Below are 23,193 nucleotides of genomic sequence, written 5' to 3' on the forward strand. Positions count from 1 at the left end.
TCCCTTGTGACGCAGGATGCAGCACAGCTGGTATGAAGGGGTAAATTATGTGCATTCTCCCACCAGAGGGAGTGTCATGATAAGGTGTCAGTCCTATGGCTTTTAAACATATTCAATTCAAGTTTATTTATATAGCGCCAAATCACGACAAGCGTCGTCTCAAGGCACTTCACATAATAAACATTCCAGTACAAGTCAGTTCATTAAGCCAATCAGAAAAAAGTTTCCTGTATAAGGAACCCAGCTACAGAGCCGTGTCCAGAACTTTTAAAATGGGGTGGCCCATGTGGGGCACTTGTTTATTCATGGGTGGCACCAATGGTTATGCTTATTTATTTATTTACACAAATCGTTTATTTGTTTACTTTCTAGTGAATTTTTCAGTTTCACATTGCACAATCACCATATTTTTTTCCTCTTCATCTTCTACTTTTGTGGTGGTTAGCAAGTCACTTCTTGTTGCATTACTGCCACCAACTGGAGTTGAGTGGGACTCTAAATACTATGTATGTGAATATGAAAAAATATTAAATATATTAATAGTACATGCCTGGGCAAGAAAACAATGTGAAAGGTGCATGCAACCACACACTATTTTGGAGTTTACAACCCAAGCCTTATGTCAACAATGTAAAGTCAATTTAAACTGGAACTTAGTAGGGTGGCACCTGGGGTGGCCAATCAGATTCTAAGGGTGGCATGTGCTGCCCCTGCCCAGCTAATTGCATCGAGTCACTGACTAGTGTCAGTGTCTTTACAGCAATCCTCATACTAAGCAAGCATGCAATGCCAGCGGAGAGGAAAACTCCCTTTTAACAGGAAGAAACCTCCAGTATAAGCAGCCATCCACCATGACTCACTGGAGATCAAGAAGACAGAGCAGAGCAGAGCAGACACACACACACACACAACATATATACCAAGTAGTGTTTCTATGGTTACATTGTGGTTTCTTAGTAAATATTCTATTTGGTGAGAGGTAAACTTTATTGTATTTATCCTAGTGGATCTATAATTAAACGGGTAAACTAGTAGTAGCACATTCAATGTCAAGGAAAGTAAAATGTTATTATCAGGAGAGGGAGAATGATTAAATGGTTAGCAACAGGGTTCAAGACGATGGACCCCTCCATGAGGCCACCACAGCTCAGCAGAACACCATTGTAGTTTCTTCTGGGGAGAAAAATACTTAGAGAAAAAATAAAGTTTACAGCTGAAATTGCAGGGAATAATACAGTTAAAGAGCAGATAGTAGAAGAAAGTAGTAGAGTGTGAAAAGTGGTCAGTGTATTCTCCAGCAGTCTAAGCCTATAGCAGTATAACTACAGAGATAACTCTGGATAACCTAGCCTTTTAGATGGAGGCATGTTGGAGGCAGGGCAAGGGAGAGCTGTCTCCCTCTACTCCCCCACTTGTTCAGATCTAGGCTAACATCAGATTTTAACCATAGGCCCTATCAAATAAAAATGTTTTAAGCCTAGTCTTAAAAGTAGACAAGGTGTCTGCCTCATGGAGTAAAGCTGGGAGCTGGTTCCACAAGAGAGGAGCCTGATAACTAAAAGACCTGCCTCCCATCCTATTTTTAGATATTCTGGGAACCACCAGTAAACCTGCAGTCTGAGAGCGAAGTGCTCGGTTAGGAACGTATTGAACAATCAGATCACTGATGTATGATGGAGCTTGATTATTAAGAGCTTTATATGTGAGAAGGAGGATCTTAAAATCTATTCTGAATTTAACAGGTAGCCAATGTAGGGAAGCTAAGACAGGAGAGATATGATCTCTCTTTGTAACTCTCATCAGAACTCTAGCTACAGCATTTTGGACAAGCTGAAGACTTTTAACTACATTCTGTGGACTTCCTGAGAGTAATGAATTACAGTAATCCAGTCTTGATGTAATAAATGCATGAACTAGTTTTTCAGCATCACTCCTGGAAAGGATGCTTCTAATCTTAGCAATATTCCAAAGGTGGAAAAAGGAAATCCTACAAACCTGTTTAACTTGGGATTTGAATGACATGTCCTGGTCAAAGATAACACCAAGGTTCCTTACTTTGTTCTTGGAGACTCATTTAAAGCCATTCAGGTCAGGTGATTGACTAAGCAATTTCCTTTTCTGAATTTCAGGTCCAAAGATGAAAACTTCCATCTTGTCTGGATTTAAAAGCAAAAAGTTTTGAGTCATCCAATTTTTTATGTCTTCAAGACAAGCCTTTGGATAAAAATGGAAGGTTAGATAGTGGTCTATAATTCATTGGATCATCTGAATCCAGAGAAGGCTTCTTAAGTAAAGGTTTGATTACAGCAACCTTAAAATCCTGTGGTACGTAAACATATGACTTCACAAACAACAGCTGCAGGGTTGAAAGTGTTCTGAGACAATATCCACTCTTTTTATTTTTTTTATCGACCCCAAAATGAACACCTGACACTGCTCTACATGTAGCATCTTATTTTCGTTCGCTCACTGTGCCTCTAATGTCTGTTTTATTTATACTTTATGTGTCCTGTACTTTTATCAATTTCAATTAAAAAAATTCTGCAACAAAATCTAAAGTTTTTCTGCCCAGGGGAAATTAAAAATCCTGTTCTCCAGTTCTTACGAGTCCTGTGACCTTTGAAGTGTTTGTGTATACCAACCACTACCACTACATAAATGTATCTTATCTCTCATGTTCAGAAAAGTGACAAAAGAAACACCAGGGTTGGTTTTTGGGGGGATTATTTTGTGGCTCTTCGGGGGACTCCATCCAAAATTTCTTTCCTTTAACACACACTCCACCTGCAGCGAGCCCATCATGACCATTTATCAGTTCACTTTCCTTTTTCTGCACCAAATTCCTATAAGATTAGGCAACACTTTGAAAAGATGAGAAGAAAATCCTAAAATAATTACAGTAATAAATCATCATCAATTATCAATCAAATGGTCATAATTTAAGAGCATTATTGTTTATTATTATTTAATATTTGTTCTATCTTGTGTATTTTGTACCTTGTTTTATAATCCTTCAAATTCTACAGATTAAGGGCAGTATACAGTTTGGGCACTAGGTGGCTGTAGAGAGTAAGAAGTTGATTGAAGAAAAGAGCTTTTGTCTCCCACTGGTGGAATAAAAAAGATCGAGACAAAAATGTACTACATTTTGTAACTTGTATTGTGATGTTTTTGTTTATCTTTGTCATTTGCTGTTTACAACCTTGTTACCCCTCCCTCCCACATTATCATCACTTATATCAGATGTCTGACTGAGAAAGGCCACTTTTTACTCAAAAAACTGTGCCATTATGCATTTTAAAACAAAATATCCACAATAAACATTTCAAATAGTATTTTTTGGACAGCATTTTGTATGAATTAGAAAAATACTTAACCTACAATTTGCTCTTTAATATTTTAACTCTTTTTTTTTTTAATTAGGGTCTACCTGGGCCTCTTGGTCCTCAGGGCTTTGTGGGTCCAGTGGGTCGACCAGGAGATCCTGGTATTCAGGGACCAAAGGGGCAGAAAGGTGACCAAGGAATTGGTGGCATCGTAGGTCCTAAAGGCAGTATGGTAAAAATTTCTTCTTTTAACCTATAAAATTAAAAGGTAGAGTATAAACCTTTTTAAAAGACTACAAACTTCTTTCTCTTTTCAGGGAATGACCGGCGTTCCAGGGTTCGATGGACTCGATGGTATTCCGGTGGGTCAAATCAAACAATTTAGAATAATGCAGAAAGATTAATTTACATGCAAACAGAGGCTTGATTCTGCTCGTGTTAAAATGTCTGCAGGGCCATCCGGGACAGGCCGGGCCCAGAGGAAGGCCAGGAGCAGACGGCTGTAACGGGACTCATGGTGAATCAGGACTACCTGGACTTCCCGGCTTCATCGGACCACCTGGAACTCTTGTGTGTAACGATACATCTGATTATACGTTTTGGTTATTTACCTCTAAAGGGTTTTTAATGGGCTTGTTTTTATCCGCAGGGACAACAAGGAAGAAAGGGGGAGAAGGGGGACACTCTGGACATCAAAGTGTTCATGCAGCGCTTCAGGGTGAGGAAGAGGAGTTCACAACAGCCACACCTTTGGTTTTCAAGAATAAAAAATACATTTATGAATCTTTGACTATTTCATACCAGGGCGATCCAGGCACACCGGGATCCAGTGGAATATTTGTGAGACACATTATCTACTCCAGTTATTAACTTATAAACATTATGCTGCTGTACTTTCACCTGATTGTTGTTTTATTTAAATATTCCTCCAGGGGCCAATGGGAGAACGAGGATGGGAAGGTAACAGAGGCCCAATAGGACCAAAGGTTTGTGAAGAAGCTGGTTTCATCTAATTTGTTATCAATCAAATTAATTTTGATCAAAGGAAACCCTTTTTGTGTCCTCGATCAGGGTCCTCCTGGTCCTCCAGGTCCCCCAGGGCCAAAGGTAAAGCCACAAATCTGCAAATAAAGTCAATTCAAATGTGTTTCTAATTTACATTAAAATGGATTTGTTCTATTCCAGGGCACAATGACCAAATATTTAAAGGGAGTCAAAGGAGAACCGGTGAGTTAGTAAATGTGTGGAAAGGTTTCATAATCATGTCAGCGTGGTGGGTTGGGTTTATTTTTCAGACAAAGGCAGCAGCTATTTTAACATCTCAGATTAAATATTCACTCTTTCATTTATCTTCAGAACTGTGTCTATGTCTAGTTGTCAGCTGGGCGAGAGAGGACACAGTGGACAGGACACAAGTCCATCACAGGGACAAATAAACATAGACGTGCCACCGTTCACACACTCACTCCCACCTACAAGGACACCTGAGTCACAGATTGACCGAAACATGATTGTTTTTGCCCAGAGGGTGAAACCTGCACCAACATGAGACATGCTAAATCCATGCAGCAATACTGCAGCTGGGATTTGAACCTGCAGCCTTGCTGCAAGGCAACAGTGCTAATCACTGTTCCACCACACTGCCCCATTTTTTCAAATGGGAGATATTAGGCTTTGTTTTCTTCCCAGAACCCTAATCCTCATCAGATTATATGTTTATGATTACATGGAAGTGCCACAGTTCTAAGTTTCTGGACCTCCTCGTCGAATCACCTTTCGTTGCTTGATGAGCGGTTTTGAAGCGTCTTCTTGGGACCTGAAGTCCTTTGTCTGGTTTGCTTTCACTGCTTCTACCTTCTCAGAGATTTCAGCCGATTCGTTTTCCAGTTCCTGTTATAATCTTCTGCTGCCTACAGTCTCAAGATCAGATTTGCCTTCTGATTCTTCAGAGATTTTTTATGAGATTTAAGTTTAGGAATTCTTCAACTTTTGTTGAGGTTAGTCTCTCTGTCCTCCATGGTTTTTTTTTTTTTTACTTGGTCTTAGGGTTAACCCGCCATTGCCCCATTTGTTTCTTTGCGCCTCGTGATTTTTATCTTGAGAGGCGCTATGGAAATGATATTTTCTTCTTCTTTGCTAAGGACAAGCTCAGATTAATTGTCAGCTTCTGCTCTTCTCCATCCTGGTTTCCCAAATTTTCACAGAGATCGTTTTTAAATGAAGCCTGCAGTTCCTCAAGCTTTCTGTCTGACTCAGCTTTCTTCCTCTCAGCATCGATGATGTTCTGTTTGTTCATCATCACGCTGAAATCAGAGTGTCTCAACATCGATCTCCTGCTTGAGATGTCGCCTGAAAGCAATAGCCACGTAATTAGTGGGTAGTAACGCCACATGAGGGAACTAAAAGTGTAAAACACAGGCTCCAGGGTAATAAGGAAGGGGTATATTTGAAATGTTCAAAACAAAATGTTTTGGTAATAAAATAATAAACATCCATATAAGTGATTTTCAAGGACTGCATTCACCCCAGCTACAGCTTTAGAATTAGTTCATTCTAATATGTAAATAACTGTTTATGTTCAATTCCTTTCTTTGACTATTTATTCTTTTCTCAAGTAAATTTCAGCTTTTTGTCACTCTTCGTGCTTTAACCACAGGGTGACATCGGACCACAAGGGCCGCCAGGAAACTACACGACTCAGCAGCGTCAGCCGATCCCTGTAATCAGCTATTGTTTTTACTCATGGTTGTGATCTCGTAACATGTTTAAATGTTTAGAAAAGGTGTGTTATATACAGTAGAGGATTAAGTCCACTGAAAAGAAAAGAATAAAAGTTCTGACTTTTTTTCTCAGAAGTCCAAAAGTCAGAATTCTGAGATTAACTCATTAACTGCTAGTTGTTATCTCAACAGAAAGCCCCTGACTGCCAGCGTTTTAGAGCGGTTTTACAGTTTGTTTGTTTTCTTTGAAGATTCACAGAACATTGTGCTCTATGATCATGTAAACACCGAAACTACCAAAAGAAAGAGTAGACTCACTTCTTACATCAGGAAGAATCAGTGTGTTTCTAACTTTTTCCGTTCTTTCACATTACGTTGTCAAAGTGTGAGCAGCAGAAGCTTTTCCGGTTAGCGCCATGTGTTTTTCAAAGCAGCGTCCCAAAATGATCTCCTGATTCAAGGATGTTCTGCTTTCTGATCACATGATGTGTGACACACGCAGGTGACGGTCAGCTTTAGCGCTGTGATGTTTATTCTCATGATGAGGGGCTCGTTCCCAGGCCCACCCCGTTAAAGAATGTAATTGATGACTTTAGTCGTCACTGGCAGTTAATGAGTTAATGTCAGAATTATTACAGTCAGAATTCTGAGAAAAAAGTCTAAATTCTGACATTAAAGTCAGAAATCTGAGGGAATTAAATCCAGGATTCAGAGCTTTAAGTCAGAATTCTGAGATTAAAGTCAGAATTCTGAAATTAAAGTCAGAATTCATAGATTAAAGTCAGAATTCTTAGACTAAATTTAGAATTCAGAGATTAAAGTCAGAATTCTGAAATTAAAGTCAGAATTCAGAGATTAAAGTCAGAATTCAGAGATTAAAGTCAGAATTATTAAAATCAGAATTCTGAGAAAAATGTCAGAATTCTGAGATTAAAGTCAGAATTCAGAGATTAAGGTCAGAATTCTGAGATTAAAGTCAGAATTCAGAGATTACAGTCTGAATTCTTAGACTAAATTTAGAATTCAGAGATTAAAGTCAGAATTCTGAAATTAAAGTCAGAATTCAGAGATTAAAGTCAGAATTCAGAGATTAAAGTCTGAATTATTAAAATCAGAATTCTGAGAAAAATGTCAGAATTCTGAGATTAAAGTCAGAATTCAGAGATTAAAGTCAGAATTATTAAAATCAGAATTCTGAGAAAAATGTCAGAATTCTGAGATTAAAGTCAGAATTCAGAGATTAAGGTCAGAATTCTGAGATTAAAGTCAGAATTCAGAGATTACAGTCTGAATTCAGAGATTAAAGTCAGAATTATTAAAGTCAGAATTCTTAGAAATAAGCCTGACTTATTTTTCTTTTCGTGTGATTCCTTCTGAATTGTGATGTATTGTTTTAGGGACAACCTGGATTAAAAGGTGACAAAGGAGAAATAGGAGCTCTGGTATGTGATCATTTCAGAGTAATCTGACATATTTGCACATAAAGGAACATTTCTCCATGCAGTAAAATCTTTCGCTATACATGCAGAAATCTCTCTGCTGATTTGTTCTGGTTGGTTTGTTTCAGGCTGACAACAAAGGAGAAACTGGTATGATGGGAAACGCTGGATTGCGAGTAAGGACGATCACATTTCTACATGTTTAATTCAATCGTTGACCTCTACTCATGCTCTAAAATAACACTATCTGCTCTCTGTTTCTTTAAAGGGTGACAGTGGTAGAGATGGGCTTACTGGACTGAGGGTACGGCTGTGTGAAATACGTTTTACATGATGTGTTTCCTTAGATTACAAAGAAAACATTATTTTCTCATTTCATTTGTTGCCTCAGGGCGATCCTGGTGAACCAGGACCGACAGGCAGAGATGGCACTAAGGTGAGACGAGCAGCCACGTTGAATAATCTCATATCCACTGAAATCAGATTTTAAAAAGTGTTTTTACTGAGGGATTTCATCACTGATTAAAAAAAAAAAACATTTTTCTGACAGGGAGTCAGAGGTGATCCAGGAGAGTTGATTTCATCGGGATCTTGGTTTACACCTGGTAAAATGATTCAAAATATAGCCAAGTAATATCTTTGAAGAAAACAACTTTAACTGCTGAGTGTCTTCTATTGCATTTACAATGCTAAATATGTTTTACTCACCTTGATGTTTTTAAGATGGTCCCCCTGGACCCCCTGGTGAGACTGGTCCACAAGGAGAGAGGGGTCCAATTGGAGACCAGGGTTTTCCTGGACCACCTGGACCTCCTGCTTCTGACTCACAACAACAGCAAGGTTTGTGAGACCAAAACAGCAGATCGGTTGATTAAGGAAGCTGTTTCTTCTCCATGATGCTGACTTTGAAATCATGCATTTATTTTTATTCTAATTATCGGTTGTTTGACATGTCCAGCATGTCAGCAAATGCTTTTGATCACACACTCACACATTCATAGTGGTTTCAATGACACAAACCCTTTTTACACTTATGCAAACTCACACACACCCTATGACCAAACATCTACGTTGTTCTCATCTGAGTAAAAGTAATTAACTTAATAAGGTTTTTAAACAATTTTTATGTACAGAAAATGAGAAAATTTGTAAGTTCTGTTAATGCTTTTGTGTTTGGTAGTGTGGGACTTCTTTGGACCGTTTGGCTTTACTGGAGACAAAGGAGACAAAGGTCAACGAGGAGAACGAGGATGGCCTGCTGTCTTTGCAGGACCCCCAGGAATCGATGGGCGTGTTGGGCCAATAGGACCGCCAGGACCGAAAGCATCGTGTGAGTGATTTTGTCGATGGGAAGAGTGCTTTAGGGTCTTCAGTGTTTTGTGTGTGTGTGTGTGTGTGTGTGTGTGTACGTGCGTGCGCGCGCGTGCATGTGTGTGTGTGTGTGTGTGTGTGTGTGTGTGTGTGTGTGTGTGTATGTGTGTGTTTAATTCTGTTTATCTCCAGTGGAAGTGTTGTTTGCTGGAGATCCAGGATGGAGGGGACAACCTGGAAGGGGAGGCTTAAAGGGACAGAAAGGTGTTTAAGTCGTACACATACACCACAGATAAAATAATAGAAAACCCTTTTAATTTGATCCTGTAGGACTTTTCCAATGAACTGTGTTGTGTTTGACACAGGCGATCATGGACAATGTGAGTGCAAGCTCGGAAACTTCCAGCGTGGTTTGCCTGGTCCTGCTGGCGATCCCGGGGATGCTGGGATAATTGGAGAGTTTGGTCGTGAGGGTGATTTGGGAGACACGGGTCCCAGAGGACAGGATGGACTTCCTGTGAGAAAAAAAAATCCCAACGTTTAAGATAAAAAAGATTTATGTGGTTTCAATATCTGCAATGCATACTCTCTCTCTCTCTTTCTCTCTCTCTCTCTCTCTCTCTCTCTCTCTCTCTCTCTCTCTCTCTTCTATGTGTTGCATTTGTTGTGCTGTGTTGTATTTTATTATGTTGTGTTGTCTGCTTTATTGGTGTGTGTTGTGTCTGTTGTTGTGTTTCTTGTTGTATTGTGTTGTATTTTATTATGTTGTGTTGTGTGCTTTATTGGTGTGTGTTGTGTCTGTTGTTGTTGTGTTTCCTGTGGTATTGTGTTGTATTTTATTATGTTGTGTTGTATTGTGTAATATTTTGTTACAATGTGTGGTTTATTGGTCTGTGTTGTGTTCTGTTGTATTGGTCTGTGTTTTGCTGTGTTGTGTTGTATTGTATTTTATTACATGGTGTTGGGTTCTTGTGTATTGTGTTGTATTTTGTTATGTTGTGGGCTTTATTGGTGTGTGTTGTGTTCTATCGTATTGGTATGTGTTGTGTTGTGTTGTATTTGATTACGTTGTGTTGTGTTGGTGTGTATTGTGTTGTATTTTGGGGTTTATTGGTGTGTCTTGTGTTGTGTTGTGTTGTACTGGTGTGTGTTTTGCTGTGTCGTGTCGTGTTGTGTTGTGTTGTGTTGTGTTGTGTTGTACTGGTGTGTGTTTTGCCGTGTCGTGTTGTGTTGTCTTGTGTTGTGTTGTATTGTACTGGTGTGTGTTTTGCTGTGTTGTGTTGTGTTTTGCTGTGTTGTGTTGTCTTGTGTTGTGTTGTGTTGTCTTGTGTTGTGTTGTACTGGTGTGTGTTTTGCTGTGTTGTGTTGTGTTGTGTCGTGTCGTGTTGTGTTGTGTTGTATTGTACTGGTGTGTGTTTTGCTGTGTTATGTTGTGTTGTGTCGTGTTGTGTTGTGTTGTATTGTACTGGTGTGTGTTTTGCTGTGTTGTGTTGTGTCGTGTTGTGTTGTGTTGTATTGTACTGGTGTGTGTTTTGCTGTGTTGTGTTGTGTAATATTGGTGTGTGTTGTGTTGTTATGTGCTGTAGGGATCTCCTGGTACCAATGGCCTTCAAGGACCAAAAGGTCGAAAAGGAAACACAACTGTTGCCACACAAAAAGGTGCTAAGTTAATTATTTATCTTATTTCTGATCAGGAATCGCTTTAGGGGGTTAATACAGTTAAAAAATTAATAGTTGGATCAACATAAAAAGTCTGGGGTGGGGGCAAAACTTTGGGATTGTTTCAGGGTGAACTGAAATGTTGTACATCTATTCACTCTGGTGTTGTAACGACACTTGGATTCATATTCAGAATTTTTTGGGGACAGAACATTTGACTCCGCACAAACGCATACCGAGTTCCTACATGGATGCTGTTTTGTATGTGCTAGCCAGTTCTAGCAGCACCAACAACTGGTTACAAATTCAAGGGATGCATCCTTTGAAAGGCCCGGCTTACTCGGTCAAAGTGAGCTGGTGTCTGTACTAGATACCGGGTCCTTTATTGACAGGGAAGACTTCAAGTGAATAGCTGTAAAACTGGATAGTCTTATGCAGTGTGTGTCCTGTCGACTAGCAACCATGACAACGCTAAACTGAAGTTGACGACACCTGCCAGAAAAGCAACCTCTATCTGGAGCAAGAAGATAATTTCCGCAGACTGCCAACAGATCAGTCCTTTAGGCAGATAATGTGGACAATTAATATTTCTATCAAAACACATGAAGGTTGAATGAACCTGAGCAATTTTACAAGCTGGAACTTTTAAAGTTGCACATAAGGAAATACAGAACATTCATTTCTTAAAGATAGAACATTTATTTCCCAATACTTCAGCTTTTCTTGTAGTTGCAGCTGAGAAAGCCAACGTATTGATGTTGGTTTCCTAAAACAAATACCTGTTAAATAAAATGTATTTATTTTTGTATTTTTGTTTATAGCTTTTTTGTTTTTGAGAATATTTGGTTGGAGGATTTAATGCAAGTAAAGTTTTATTTTAGACATCATCAAATCTGTTGTTCCAGTTGTTCTGTCGCCGTACCGAGAGTAAAGAGACTGTGACATTTCAACTAAAGTACACACCGACCCGGGATTATAGACATACCGTTACACCCAACCTGTACCTACCTTGAGACAAAATAAATGCTCAGTTCTGAAAAAAAACCTAATATTTGTGTTTTTATTGTTACATAATTGTGTTTTAATCCCTACAGGCCTCCCTGGTGACCCTGGAGAAGCAGGAAAAGATGGTCCCGCAGGAGTCCCCGGTTCTCCAGGCCCAGACGGGCTTTCTGGTTTCCCTGGCAACCGTGGTTTGCCAGTGAGTCCATGTGTTTCTTCTCCTTCAACTATAAGTTTCATATACTGATTAATACTATTCCTTATTTCATTTTGCTTTTTTGGGTTCATACTTACAGGGAGAAGGACCCAGAGGGCAACATGGGGACAAGGGGTACCCAGGGCGGCCTGGTGCACCAGGTGCAGCCGGGCTTAGGGGAGTCCCGGGTCAAGATGTTACAGGTATCAAAGGACAGCGGGGTTTACCTGGAGATGATGGTATCTCCGGCTACGTTGGAGTTCCAGGCACACCCGGAGCTCCAGGTGAGTAGCAGCTAACCGCCTCCAAACAGGCCTGTTTGTATTCAGTCTTTTTTTTTGCTGTGGTATATTTCTGCTCTCTATAAAGATTTTTCCTGTTTTCACTCTGAGTAATTTTTACCTTACATCTTTTTAATAATGCCCTGTTTTGTAATCCAGTGCAAAGCGGTGACATTAATGGCTTGTGATTAAAAGAGAAGGGAGCATGACAAGCGGGCACATCTCTTTGAACTGCTGTCTACTTAACGCCAGGGGCTGCATCCCTCAAACCAGCTGCAGCTGAGCTTGTTTTCAAACAGTGCTTTTGCTTTTGAATAACTCTTGTTCCGAATGCATCTCTCTTTCATTCCCCCTCATTTGCAACTGAAAGGCGGCTGTAGTCCAACAGGAGAAGGAGGACAGGTGGATGTCACAGGTAGCTGGTATACAAATGTTTTCACCTTACGTCTCCTCTTTGCAACATCTCGGTTGTGCTTTGCATTTGGATAATTGAACTGAGATGCATGATGATTTTTGTTGATAATGTTAGATTTGCTTTATTGAGATACCCACTAGTTAGATCCTTATGTCAGATTCTGAAAAGATTTCACGCTGGGCAGTAAAATCCACCCGCACCAAAATTCAACAAACACCAAAAACACCAACACATTGTTCTGAAGCTTCATGTGCTTCCTTCCTTGCCAGGCCCTTGCCAACCTGTTCCAGGACCTCCAGGTCTCCCTGGAGTTCCAGGGGTCAGTGGACCACCAGGTGCACAAGGTAACCTAAGTCTTAGAATTTTGTGTTTCATTTCAGCTGCTTTGAGTCCTTTTGGGTGTTTTTTAATGTTTCTCTAATGAACAGGACTTCCTGGACTAAAGGGGGCAGTTGGTGTAGCTGGAGCCAAGGGAGAAAAGGGGGAGCAGGGGGAGCAGGGCACAGGTGGCAGTTCTGGACCACCAGGTAAAGACCACACTTGGCTGTGAAGCATTTAGAGTCCCTTTCTCCAGTTCTCACATTTGGTCTTGAATTCTTTTTAGTTTTCATCTATTTCTTTTTTGTTTTGTTTGTTTTATACAGGTTTTCCTGGTCCTCGTGGAGATCATGGAGTTCCTGGCAGAAAAGGTTCCATAGGAGTTCCCGGTTTTCCAGGTCATTCTGGTCGATATGGTGTTCAGGGTGAAAAGGGTAGTCATGGTGAAGTATTAGGAGCATCACCTGGATCCCAGGGTGATCCAGGACTACCAGGTGATCAAGGTGAAAAAGGCCCAATTGGAAATCCAGGGAATCCAGGCTACTCGGGTAAGCTGTAGGCCTGTCCTATCAATTTGTTTAAAAAAGATGTTTGAAGTTTAATGCATTGGCTTTATTGAACTGGTTTTTCCAGGTATGGGGGGCATGCCTGGTATGATCGGCTTTAAGGGGGAGAAAGGTTCCCCAGGCCTGATAGGGGAAGAGGGACGACCTGGGCCAGCAGGGACACACGGTTTCCCTGGGGATCCAGGAAGAGTGGGTCTGCCTGGGCCATTTGGTGAAACTGGCCAGCCAGGTTAGAGAACACAAACGTTCTCTGTCAGAATATGTTTCATATCTGTTCCTGCTGAAATTCTGTCTTCTACCTAATCAGGAATCACAGGGGACAGAGGAACACAAGGAGATCCTGGTCCTCCAGGTCCAACAGGATTAAAAGGGACACCAGGTGAACATGGTGATTTTGGTGCCACTGGAGAGCCCGGCCTACCAGGTGACCCAGGGCAACCAGGTGGAAGTGGACGACCAGGACATCCAGGATTGAAGGGTTGGTTCCTCAAGATGTGACCCCTAATTCAATGGTGAACAAAAATCATACAAGCAGTTTGCTCTAATGGCTGTTTCTGCAATTTCTCTTTTTCAGGAAGCAAGGGGTCTCACGGCATGTCAGGATTTGAGGGAATGATGGGTAATCCAGGGCAGAAGGGTCTAGGTGGGCTTAAAGGAGAAGCTGGAGTGAGCGGTGAAGTTGGTCTCAAAGGACTTTTAGGCAAACAGGGAGCAAAAGGTAGGACCAATCGTCATTGATTAGTGTAACAGCTTTAATAAGACTGGCGGCTAACTAATCCTCAACCGCAGCAAATTCCTAATGTTGTGATTCTTGCACATAAGACAAAAAAACTCTTCTGATTCTGATCTGATTCTCTACAACACCTGTCCTCAGGTGAGCGTGGTCTGACAGGGCCACGTGGGGCCATTGCTGTTCAAATGCTTGTCAACGTGAAGGGAGCCAAGGGAGACCACGGACATCAAGGCATGCCAGGGTTCACTGGGCCAAGAGGTCTGCAGCTCCAGTTTGAAATCAGTTTCTTCTTTTTTTATTATTTTCTGGCCTTTAATCCTTCAACTTATCGAATCTTTGCTTTCATCAGGTTCAAAAGGAGTATATGGTGTGCCAGGATTTCCTGGATCAGATGGTCTTCCAGGAGAACCCAGCAAAGAGAAAGGTCAGCGAGGTGATCCCGGAGCACAGGGGTTACCCGGCTTCAAAGGAATGCCAGGTATAACAGGAAACAGAGGAATCACGGGCTTCGAGGGAATGTCTGGCAACAAGGTAAACTGAGCCACTCCAGGAAAAGTCACATGATTCAGTAGTTTTTGAATTCATCTGTAAAATCCTTTTATAACAAAAAAAATGGTTCCGATAGAAAATTTGAACAAATGCACCTTTGCGGGTCCCTCCCTCTCTGCTGTGCTTCGGCTCTGATATCAGATCAGGTCAGAAGAAAGGGAAGCATTCAGCAAATATACTCTATTTTCAGCTAATCCATGCCACATTTGAACAATTTCAATCTTTTTTGCATTAATTTTAATCCTTTATTAATAAATCTTATAAACGTTTAACAAATCTACATTTAAAGGTAGCTAAAGTTTTCCTTTTTCCAGGGAATCAAAGGAAGTCCTGGTGCCTATGGAGCATTAGGTGAAGATGGAAGGAAGGGGGCCAAAGGTATTCCAAATTTAGGATGGACATTTAGATAATAAACACAAAGTAACTGTGATTGAAAAATAAGTAATTTTTGGAAAATACTACAGGTGATAAAGGCCTTCGCATAGACCTTCCAGGAAACCCTGGACTAAGAGGAGAGGATGGATTTGCAGGGGAACCAGGTACAAGCTCAATCTCACAATTGTTGCTTATCTGAACTTCCTAGACAATAAAAATTGTTTACCTGACTGAAAAGTTTGAACCAATTTTTATAGGTCTGAAGGGATTAAGTGGACCAACTGGGGACATGGGTCCTACTGGTTTTGATGGCATTGAGGGAATAAAGGGAACAGTGGGTGATCCAGGACTAGCGGGAATTCCAGGTAACGGTCTACTCTGTATTTGTTTCCATTAGTGGTTTACATTTTTGCATTAATATATTTATTCATAGGCTCAGATGGACAGAAAGGTACTCCTGGTAATCAAGGTCAAAAGGGTTTCCCTGGAATTCCTGGGAAAGAGGGACAACCGGGCTTCCCTGGCTTCTCTGGAATCAAAGGTAACAAAATTGATCTTACACTCTCTAGTTTAAACACATCCTTGTTTATCATATAATTCCTTCCATGTGTGCAGGTTATCCTGGACTTAAGGGTCTCTATGGGCTACATGGTCTAAAGGGTCACAAAGGGGACCAAGGAACACCAGGTAACAAATTATAAAACCTCTAGGAAATGATTCTTCTGTGCTCTGCTACTATTGAAGTAATGTAAATTTTTTAATGTAAATGTAACATCAAAGAATGTGTTGTTGATCATCAGGTTTGGAGGGTTTTGGACGCCCTGGGGAGCCGGGACATAAAGGGCAAAAGGGGGAGGGCGGAGTCCACAATGACCAGCCAGGTTTTCCAGGTGCAGTGGGTTCTAAAGGTTACCAGGGGCCTCAAGGTGAATCACTACCTTCATCCATACTAGTGCACAAAAGAAGACAGATAGGAAGTACATTCTGCAAAGCTGCACATGATGCGTGTTGTCATGTGAAATAACTTTTTGTCTTCATTGGGTCAGGTGACATTGGCCATCCTGGACAGCCAGGACTCCCAGGACTTGCGGGACCAGATGGGACCCCAGACATACCAGGACAGAGAGGAGATCCTGGATTTTCAGGACCAACAGGACATCAAGGTAGAGAGAAGCGGTTGTTTTCACAAGTATAGACTCCATCATGGGATGTATGTTTTTCAACTTGCTCATAATTGGATAAAGCATCAGATAAGTCATGTATGACCTCAGTTTAAAGACATAGAGACTAAGTCCGATCTTGACTGACAAGCTAACAGAAAGTCTCGTTAGATCGTGGATTTTTGCCATAATAAAATAACTCAAATAAATAAATAAAATACACATTTTACTTTAAAAGAATGCTATTTTATAAACAGTCAAATAATTTCTGTTTTACAGTCCATGGTTTTTCTACCAGAAATCTATGATTTTGTGAAGAAATGCTATTACTGCTTATGTAAATAAACAGTCGATTTTTCAAAACAATAATATATGCTTGTTTATCCAAGAGCCTTCTTGTTTTTTTTTTTTTTATGTTCAGCTGAGCAGTACGAAGCCCCTCTGATGACATGGTCCAAAAAATAAATAAATTGTGGCCACGAAATACTTATTCGTGGCCACGTTATAGCTATTTCGCGGGCACAAAGTACTTATTTGTGCCCGCGAAATAGCTATAACGTGGCCACGAATAAGTATTTCGTGGCCACACTTTATTTATTTATTGGACCATGTCATCAGAGGGGCTCCGTAGTGCAGCACTTAGTGTGCAGACATCCTTTTTTTCTTAACATGAGGAGATTTAAAAATTGTTGTTGGATATTTTAATTTCCCTAACTGAGTTGTTGTTTTGTCAGGTGTTCCTGGTTCCAGAGGATTGCCAGGCTTGGATGCTCTTCCGGGAGAAAGGGGTGTACAAGGAGAACCCGGGGCTCCTGGATTCCCGGGTACTAAAGGATTCAGAGGGGATCCAGGTCAATCTGGATACAAAGGCCCCCACGGTGTCTCTGGAAGAAAAGGTATGGACTGGACAGGAAATCCTTTTAAACGTTAAACATTAGGTCATTTACATGATATGTTTTGTTCCAACTTTTAGTGGCCCAGTTACCAAACCGGACTTATAAGGTCTAAACATACATATCAGCTTTTGACATATCATTAACGAAATTTTGCTTTTATCTAGGGGTGAAAGGAGATCAAGGTGTCATGGGGGTTCCTGGTCAGATTGGAACAAAAGGAGATAGAGGACCATCGGGTCCGAAAGGAAACACTGGAATACCAGGTCAGTTGTGTATTTCTAATTAATCAACTGCCTTCCTAATGGTTAAAGTTTCACCTCTTCTATTCAACCACATTTGGTCATTGCATTCAGTCACACACAATTAAGCATGGCAAAGGCAAGATGGGTTTTGTGTTTTTTTTTTTTTTTTTTTTTGTGGGATTTAACACAACTTTAAGCATTACACACCCAAAGCAACTGTTTTTCTTTCCAAAAATATCTTTTCCACAGGCTTTCCTGGACCAACAGGTAACCGAGGTCCTGCCCCGTTACCTGTTATAACTCCAGGTGAGAGGGGTCCTCCAGGAGTGCAGGGTATCATGGGACCAAAGGGGAACAGAGGAGAACCAGGACCACAAGGGCCACCTGGAGATTCAGGTTACCCATCAGAGGACACTTACTGTTATTTTATTATTTATTTTTTATTTAACCCTTATTTAACCAGGGAAATCCTTTGAGAACAAGTCTCTTTTGCAAAGATGCCCTGGCCAAGAAGGACTGAACTTAGGACTTATAGACTGAATACCAGTCAGACAGCTCTGTCATCTACTTGAACCAGCACAGTAACACATAGATCCTGTTCCTGTGCAGGGTTCATGGGGCCCATTGGAGAGAGAGGCATGCCTGGGATTAGTGGTACTCCTGGAGTTCCTGGATTCCGTGGAGAACCTGGACATATGGGTCACTTCGGTCTGCAGGGCAAGGAAGGTATGTCTGACACTGTCGGGCAGCTTGGGATTAGGCAAATAATCCTGGATTAAAAGATTTATAGGAGGTTGGGGTTTATGTAGGAAATCCGTTACAAAGTAGGTTTGATTTTTATCTTTGGCTAAAGTTAATTTGCTGTTAATTTATTATTATTAATTATAATAATATAATAATAATAACAACAACAATAAACTCATTCATTTACAGGGTACCGTGGTAACCCTGGTATCCCCGGGTTTCCTGGTATGCCTGGCCGCAGTGTCAGCGTTGGTTACTTGCTAGTGAAACACAGTCAGTCAGACCAGACCCCCATGTGTCCCGTGGGAATGTCCAAACTGTGGGATGGCTACAGCCTACTGTACTTCGAGGGCCAGGAAAAGGCCCACAACCAAGATCTTGGTGAGTCCACGTAAACTACAAAACTACAGTACTACTTTGGTAATCTGTCTTTCAGCATTATCAAAGATCTTGACCTCCATAGCTATTTAATATTAAGAAACCTCTTTCACCCAAATGACCAAAATCCTAAAGAAACCTTTGACAGACCTTCAGAAAGCCTGTATACCTATAAATCAAAAAATGTTTAAAATAAACAAAAGGAGGTTTGAATCACTTCACATAGATTATATTTGGTTTCTGAGACCAAATTCTGTCTTCAGCTGTAACATTTTTCCACTGCTGCTTGTTCCGTCTTCCCAGCCTAATTCAATTTAATGTAACAACAAATCTCTGCATTTCTTTGGCTTCCAGTGAATCATCTGATTTTGTTCCTAAGTGAAGAAACTGTTTTAAAAGGCTGATTGAATGTTTGCTTTTCAAGACTGCTTTTGTTAACACAAATAATTTGATTGAAACCAGAGAACCTCTGAGGGAAATTTATGGGAATTGCTACCACTAGATTTAGTTAATGGTTAAAGATGTACTTTTCAATGGGATTCCAAAATAGAAACCGGTTACCATGCACGGTTTGACTTGACCTTTCAGAAGCTAAGCAGAAGCATGTTTTTCCTATTACAGACAAAGCCAAATGGTTCAAATGAAGGCCATGAAGGCAACTGGATTTCGTTGGTTTCTTGAAGATGTTTCACTTCTCATCTGAGGAACTTTGTCAATTCTAACTGGAATATGGGAGAGTCAAGCTTCTCATATTCCAGTTAGAATTGACAAAGCTTTTTGGATGAGAAGCGAAACATCTTCAACAAACCAAAAAAGTCCAGTTGCCTTCATTGCTTTCATTTGAACCCTTTGGATTACCATGACCTGGATGACTGAGAACCTTCACCAGCGTATTACAGACAACGCTATTGGGATTAGATGTACTTTAAAGGTTGATTAGAATCAGAACAGCTGTTCTTTGGTCATTTTAGAATTCCTTATGGAGTTTTTCATACGTGTGTTTTAACGGCGTGTTCTTATGTTAGGTTTGGCGGGTTCCTGCCTCCCGAGGTTCAGCACTATGCCCTTCCTCTACTGTAACCCCGGAGACCTTTGCTATTACGCCAGCAGAAACGATAAGTCCTTTTGGCTCTCTACCACTGCGTCTCTTCCCATGATGCCCGTTGAGGAATCAGAAATCAAACCATACATCAGTCGCTGCTCCGTATGTGAAGCGCCATCAGTGGCGATTGCAGTTCACAGTCAAGACATCACCATCCCACAGTGTCCTGCAGGATGGCGCAGCCTGTGGATTGGCTACTCCTTCCTCATGGTGAGTAAAAATTCTGCAGGTTTTAGGCTCGTACTTTAATGTTTGTTTTGCAGGTTTTAAAAAATACTTTTGTCTAGTCTAATTCTTGATTAGTCTATTACTAGGGCAGTTTGAAGCTGATGAGAGCCAGCTCCTTCCAATTTGAGGCCATGATTCTCTCTCCAGTCTGCTGTAGACACACAATATACCCCTTTACGACCTCTAAGGCTATGTGCCAACTCTCATTCATGGTTGATTTAGATCAGGACAAAGAGATTCCAGAAAGTGATTCTCAACTGGGCTGCACGGTGGCGCAGTTGTTAGAGCTGTTGCCTTGCAGCAAGAAGGTCCTGGGTTCGCTTCCCGGCCTGGGATCTTTCTGCAGGGAGTTTGCATGTTCTTCCTGTGCATGCGTGGGTTCTCTCCGGGTACTCCGGCTTCCTACCACAGTCCAAAATTATGACTGTAAGGTTGATTGGTCTGTCTAAATCAGGGGTGTCAAATATGCGGCCTGCAGGCCGGATCCGGCCCGCAAGCGGGTTAAATCCGGCCCGCGAGATGGTTGTGTAAACTTTATTTTCATACTTTACAATGTAGAGTGAAAATAAACTTATCTTTGTGAGCAATTTTTTCTGTAATGAGTATAAATAAAACAAAGCTGCGCTCAAGGCTCACACAAGAACTTGAATCACATCCTGAAGTTGGCCGCCACTCAGGATGTGACTTCTGATATTGATGTGCTGGTGAAAGCTAAAAGATGTTAAGTAAAATGAGTCAAATATACTTTAAGTGCTGCATGAAACTGATCTAGCCATGTGATCTGTAAGCTCTTTGAATCACTAAGGAATGTTTTTTTATTGATTGATTTTTTAGTTTTTTCAAATTTTCAAGTACACTTCAGGTGTTGTACTTGTACTATTTTGGATACACTGTCCTCAGGCTCCAGCTTTGTTTTATATTGATTGTATTAAAACAAAGAAAACAATCTGAAGTTGTTTTTAATTTACCGGTCAGGCCCACTTGGGACTAGATTTCCCTCAATGTGGCCCCTGAGCTAAAATGAGTTTGACACCCCTGATCTAAATTGTCCTTAGGTGTGAGTGTGTGCATGATTGTTTGTCCTGTGTGTCTCTGTGTTGCCCTGCGATGGACTGGCTCTCTGTCCAGGGTGTACCCCGCCTGATTGCCCATTGACTGCTGGAGATAGGCACCAGCCCCCCCCCCCCCCCCCCCCCCCCGCTACCCCACGTGGACAAAGTGGGTTCAGAAAATGGATGGATGGATTCTCAACTGAACTAAAGCAACTGAAAGGAGCTTCCTTTGTAGGACGTCTTGAATCAGCTTTACCACAGCTTTCTACCAGAATTTTTGTGTAATTTTGTGTACCGGTAAATCTCTCCAGGACTTGTTTATATTTTGTCAGACAAGCACTGTTTTCTAGTACTCGGTTCTGAACAGGAAAAAGACAGCATTTGTTTATTTTCAGACAACTCTGATCTGGTCATAAGGATCTCCACACCTAACAATAATGATATATTCCAGTCTCATTGGCTCCCCCTCTCACCTTTGTCCCTGCAGCACACAGCAGCAGGAAACGAAGGCGGTGGCCAGTCCTTGTCGTCTCCCGGTTCCTGCCTGGAGGACTTCCGCACGGCTCCATTCATTGAGTGCAACGGGGCCAAAGGCACGTGTCACTACTTCGCTAACAAATACAGCTTCTGGCTGACCACTACGGAGCAGGAGTTCCACTCTCAGCCGGCATCACAGACACTCAAAGCGGGCCAGCTTCTTTCACACATCAGCCGCTGTCAGGTCTGCATGAAGAACCTGTGAGGGACGCCTCACCACAGCTCCAACAGCAAGATCGGATCTGATCCAATCAGACTACAAGGAGACTTGTATGATTCTCCTGAGCTATGCAAGGACTCTGTGATGCCTTCAGGATGCACTGTAAATAAAACAATTGTCCAGCAATACGAACAGCAAAATTATGGGACAAATGTTAATATGTTGTGTTAAATGTCTACAGGTGCTTTATTTTTAACTTATTACCTCAGCTATGATTATTAACCATCAGAAACTACAGCGGAACCAAAGATGCACATATCCATATAAACATGAAGCCACTAACTGCCTGTCAGCCACAATTTTTTTAAGCCTGGTTTGTTTTTCTGACGCTTGTACAAAGCATAGATTTTTTAAATTACAGTTATCTTTTAATGCATTTAACATCAACTGCAGAATTATCTTGTTGTCCACAAAATGCACTGATTCTGTTTATGTTGTGAATGAACATTTGTAAAAGTCAATCTTTCCATGCTTCCCTCATTTTTATCAACAGATTTAGTTGCATAAATATTTGGAGGATCACAAATCAGTTCAGAGTTTGACATAAATGCTAAATGTTTTGCATCAAGTCAACTGTTTAAAAATTCACAAATAAAACATAAAAATGGTTTTGTCTGTGGTCATTTTCTTAAAACAATAATTTTGTTTCCAGGTTTTATAATTAAAGTTTAAATACAGATCCTTCTAAAAAATTGCATATTGTGATAAATTATTGTCTGTGATGTACTGATAAACATTAGACTTTCATATTAGATCCATTACACACAACTGAAGTAGTTCAAGCCTTTTATTGTTTGTAATATTGATGATTTTGGCGTACAGCACATGAAAACCCAAAATTCTTATCTCAAAAAATTAGCATATTTCATCCGACCAATAAGAGAAGTGTTTTTAATACAAAAAAGTCAACCTTCAAATAATTATCTTCAGTTATGCACTCAATACTTGGTCGGGAATCCTTTTGCAGAAATGACTGCTTCAATGTGACATGGCATGGAGGCAATCAGCCTGTGGCACTGCTGAGGTGTTATGGAGGCCCAGGATGCTTTGATATCGGCATTAAGCTCATCCAGAGTGTTGGGTCTTGCATCTTTCAACTTTCTCTTCACAACATCCCACAGATTCTCTATGGGGTTCAGGTCAGGAGAGTTGGCAGGTCAATTGAGCACAGTAATACCATGGTCAGTAAACCATTCACCAGTGGTTTTGGCACTGTGAGCAGGTGCCAGGTCGTGCTGAAAAATGAAATCTTCATCTCCATAAAGCTTTTCAGCAGATGGAAGCATGAAGTGCTCCAAAATCTCCTGATGGCTAGCTGCATTGACCCTGCCCTTGATAAAACACAGTGGACCAACGCCAGCAGCTGACATGGCACCCCAGACTTCCCACTGAGGTGCCTTGATACAGCACTCTGGGAACAGCCTATTTATTCAGAAATGTCTTTCTGTGTCTTACCCTCTTGCTTGAGGGTGTCAATGATGGCCTTCTGGACAGCAGTCAGGTCGGCAGTCGTACCCATGATTGTGGTTATGAGTAATGAACCAGGCTGGGAAATTTTAAAAGCCTCAGGAATCTTTTGCAGGTGTTAATTAGTTGATTCAGATGATTAGGTTAATAGCTCGTTTAGAGAACCTTTTCATGATATGCTAATTTTTAGAGATAGAAATTTGGGGTTTTCATGAGCTGTATGCCAAAATCATCGATATTAGAAACCATAAAAGGCTTTAACTACTTCAGTTATGTG

The 23,193-nt window shown here is 40.9% G+C and overlaps 1 protein-coding gene across 2 annotated transcripts in view; it reads left to right on the plus strand.

Annotated features, from left to right (window-relative positions):
• The window catches only part of col4a2 (collagen, type IV, alpha 2), a 73,515-nt gene extending 51,458 nt beyond the window's left edge, over positions 1 to 22,057 (plus strand). Inside the window, exons 5-48 of one of the 2 annotated variants that reach the window (XM_015966251.3) lie at positions 3,424 to 3,558; positions 3,644 to 3,688; positions 3,780 to 3,896; positions 3,976 to 4,044; positions 4,131 to 4,166; positions 4,259 to 4,312; positions 4,398 to 4,433; positions 4,512 to 4,553; positions 5,983 to 6,045; positions 7,444 to 7,488; positions 7,614 to 7,661; positions 7,754 to 7,789; positions 7,877 to 7,921; positions 8,036 to 8,090; positions 8,209 to 8,325; positions 8,666 to 8,815; positions 8,989 to 9,060; positions 9,162 to 9,313; positions 10,383 to 10,455; positions 11,550 to 11,656; positions 11,754 to 11,937; positions 12,305 to 12,349; positions 12,619 to 12,693; positions 12,778 to 12,876; positions 12,994 to 13,215; positions 13,301 to 13,462; positions 13,541 to 13,711; positions 13,808 to 13,951; positions 14,108 to 14,224; positions 14,316 to 14,497; positions 14,830 to 14,893; positions 14,980 to 15,054; positions 15,148 to 15,255; positions 15,324 to 15,431; positions 15,506 to 15,577; positions 15,691 to 15,816; positions 15,937 to 16,053; positions 16,785 to 16,946; positions 17,111 to 17,209; positions 17,438 to 17,584; positions 17,798 to 17,914; positions 18,122 to 18,313; positions 19,336 to 19,622; positions 21,180 to 22,057. In XM_015966251.3, coding sequence (XP_015821737.1) covers positions 3,424 to 3,558; positions 3,644 to 3,688; positions 3,780 to 3,896; positions 3,976 to 4,044; positions 4,131 to 4,166; positions 4,259 to 4,312; positions 4,398 to 4,433; positions 4,512 to 4,553; positions 5,983 to 6,045; positions 7,444 to 7,488; positions 7,614 to 7,661; positions 7,754 to 7,789; positions 7,877 to 7,921; positions 8,036 to 8,090; positions 8,209 to 8,325; positions 8,666 to 8,815; positions 8,989 to 9,060; positions 9,162 to 9,313; positions 10,383 to 10,455; positions 11,550 to 11,656; positions 11,754 to 11,937; positions 12,305 to 12,349; positions 12,619 to 12,693; positions 12,778 to 12,876; positions 12,994 to 13,215; positions 13,301 to 13,462; positions 13,541 to 13,711; positions 13,808 to 13,951; positions 14,108 to 14,224; positions 14,316 to 14,497; positions 14,830 to 14,893; positions 14,980 to 15,054; positions 15,148 to 15,255; positions 15,324 to 15,431; positions 15,506 to 15,577; positions 15,691 to 15,816; positions 15,937 to 16,053; positions 16,785 to 16,946; positions 17,111 to 17,209; positions 17,438 to 17,584; positions 17,798 to 17,914; positions 18,122 to 18,313; positions 19,336 to 19,622; positions 21,180 to 21,434 — 4,827 coding nt within the window. In that variant the 3' untranslated portion in view covers positions 21,435 to 22,057. The remainder of the gene's footprint in view (positions 1 to 3,423; positions 3,559 to 3,643; positions 3,689 to 3,779; positions 3,897 to 3,975; positions 4,045 to 4,130; positions 4,167 to 4,258; positions 4,313 to 4,397; positions 4,434 to 4,511; positions 4,554 to 5,982; positions 6,046 to 7,443; positions 7,489 to 7,613; positions 7,662 to 7,753; positions 7,790 to 7,876; positions 7,922 to 8,035; positions 8,091 to 8,208; positions 8,326 to 8,665; positions 8,816 to 8,988; positions 9,061 to 9,161; positions 9,314 to 10,382; positions 10,456 to 11,549; positions 11,657 to 11,753; positions 11,938 to 12,304; positions 12,350 to 12,618; positions 12,694 to 12,777; positions 12,877 to 12,993; positions 13,216 to 13,300; positions 13,463 to 13,540; positions 13,712 to 13,807; positions 13,952 to 14,107; positions 14,225 to 14,315; positions 14,498 to 14,829; positions 14,894 to 14,979; positions 15,055 to 15,147; positions 15,256 to 15,323; positions 15,432 to 15,505; positions 15,578 to 15,690; positions 15,817 to 15,936; positions 16,054 to 16,784; positions 16,947 to 17,110; positions 17,210 to 17,437; positions 17,585 to 17,797; positions 17,915 to 18,121; positions 18,314 to 19,335; positions 19,623 to 21,179) is intronic. The other variant, XM_015966252.3, reaches the window with a different exon arrangement.
• The last annotated feature ends 1,136 nt before the right edge of the window (positions 22,058 to 23,193 follow it).

Source organism: Nothobranchius furzeri, chromosome 14 (genome assembly GCF_043380555.1).
Source record: "Nothobranchius furzeri strain GRZ-AD chromosome 14, NfurGRZ-RIMD1, whole genome shotgun sequence".
Taxonomy (NCBI): Eukaryota; Metazoa; Chordata; class Actinopteri; order Cyprinodontiformes; family Nothobranchiidae; genus Nothobranchius; species Nothobranchius furzeri.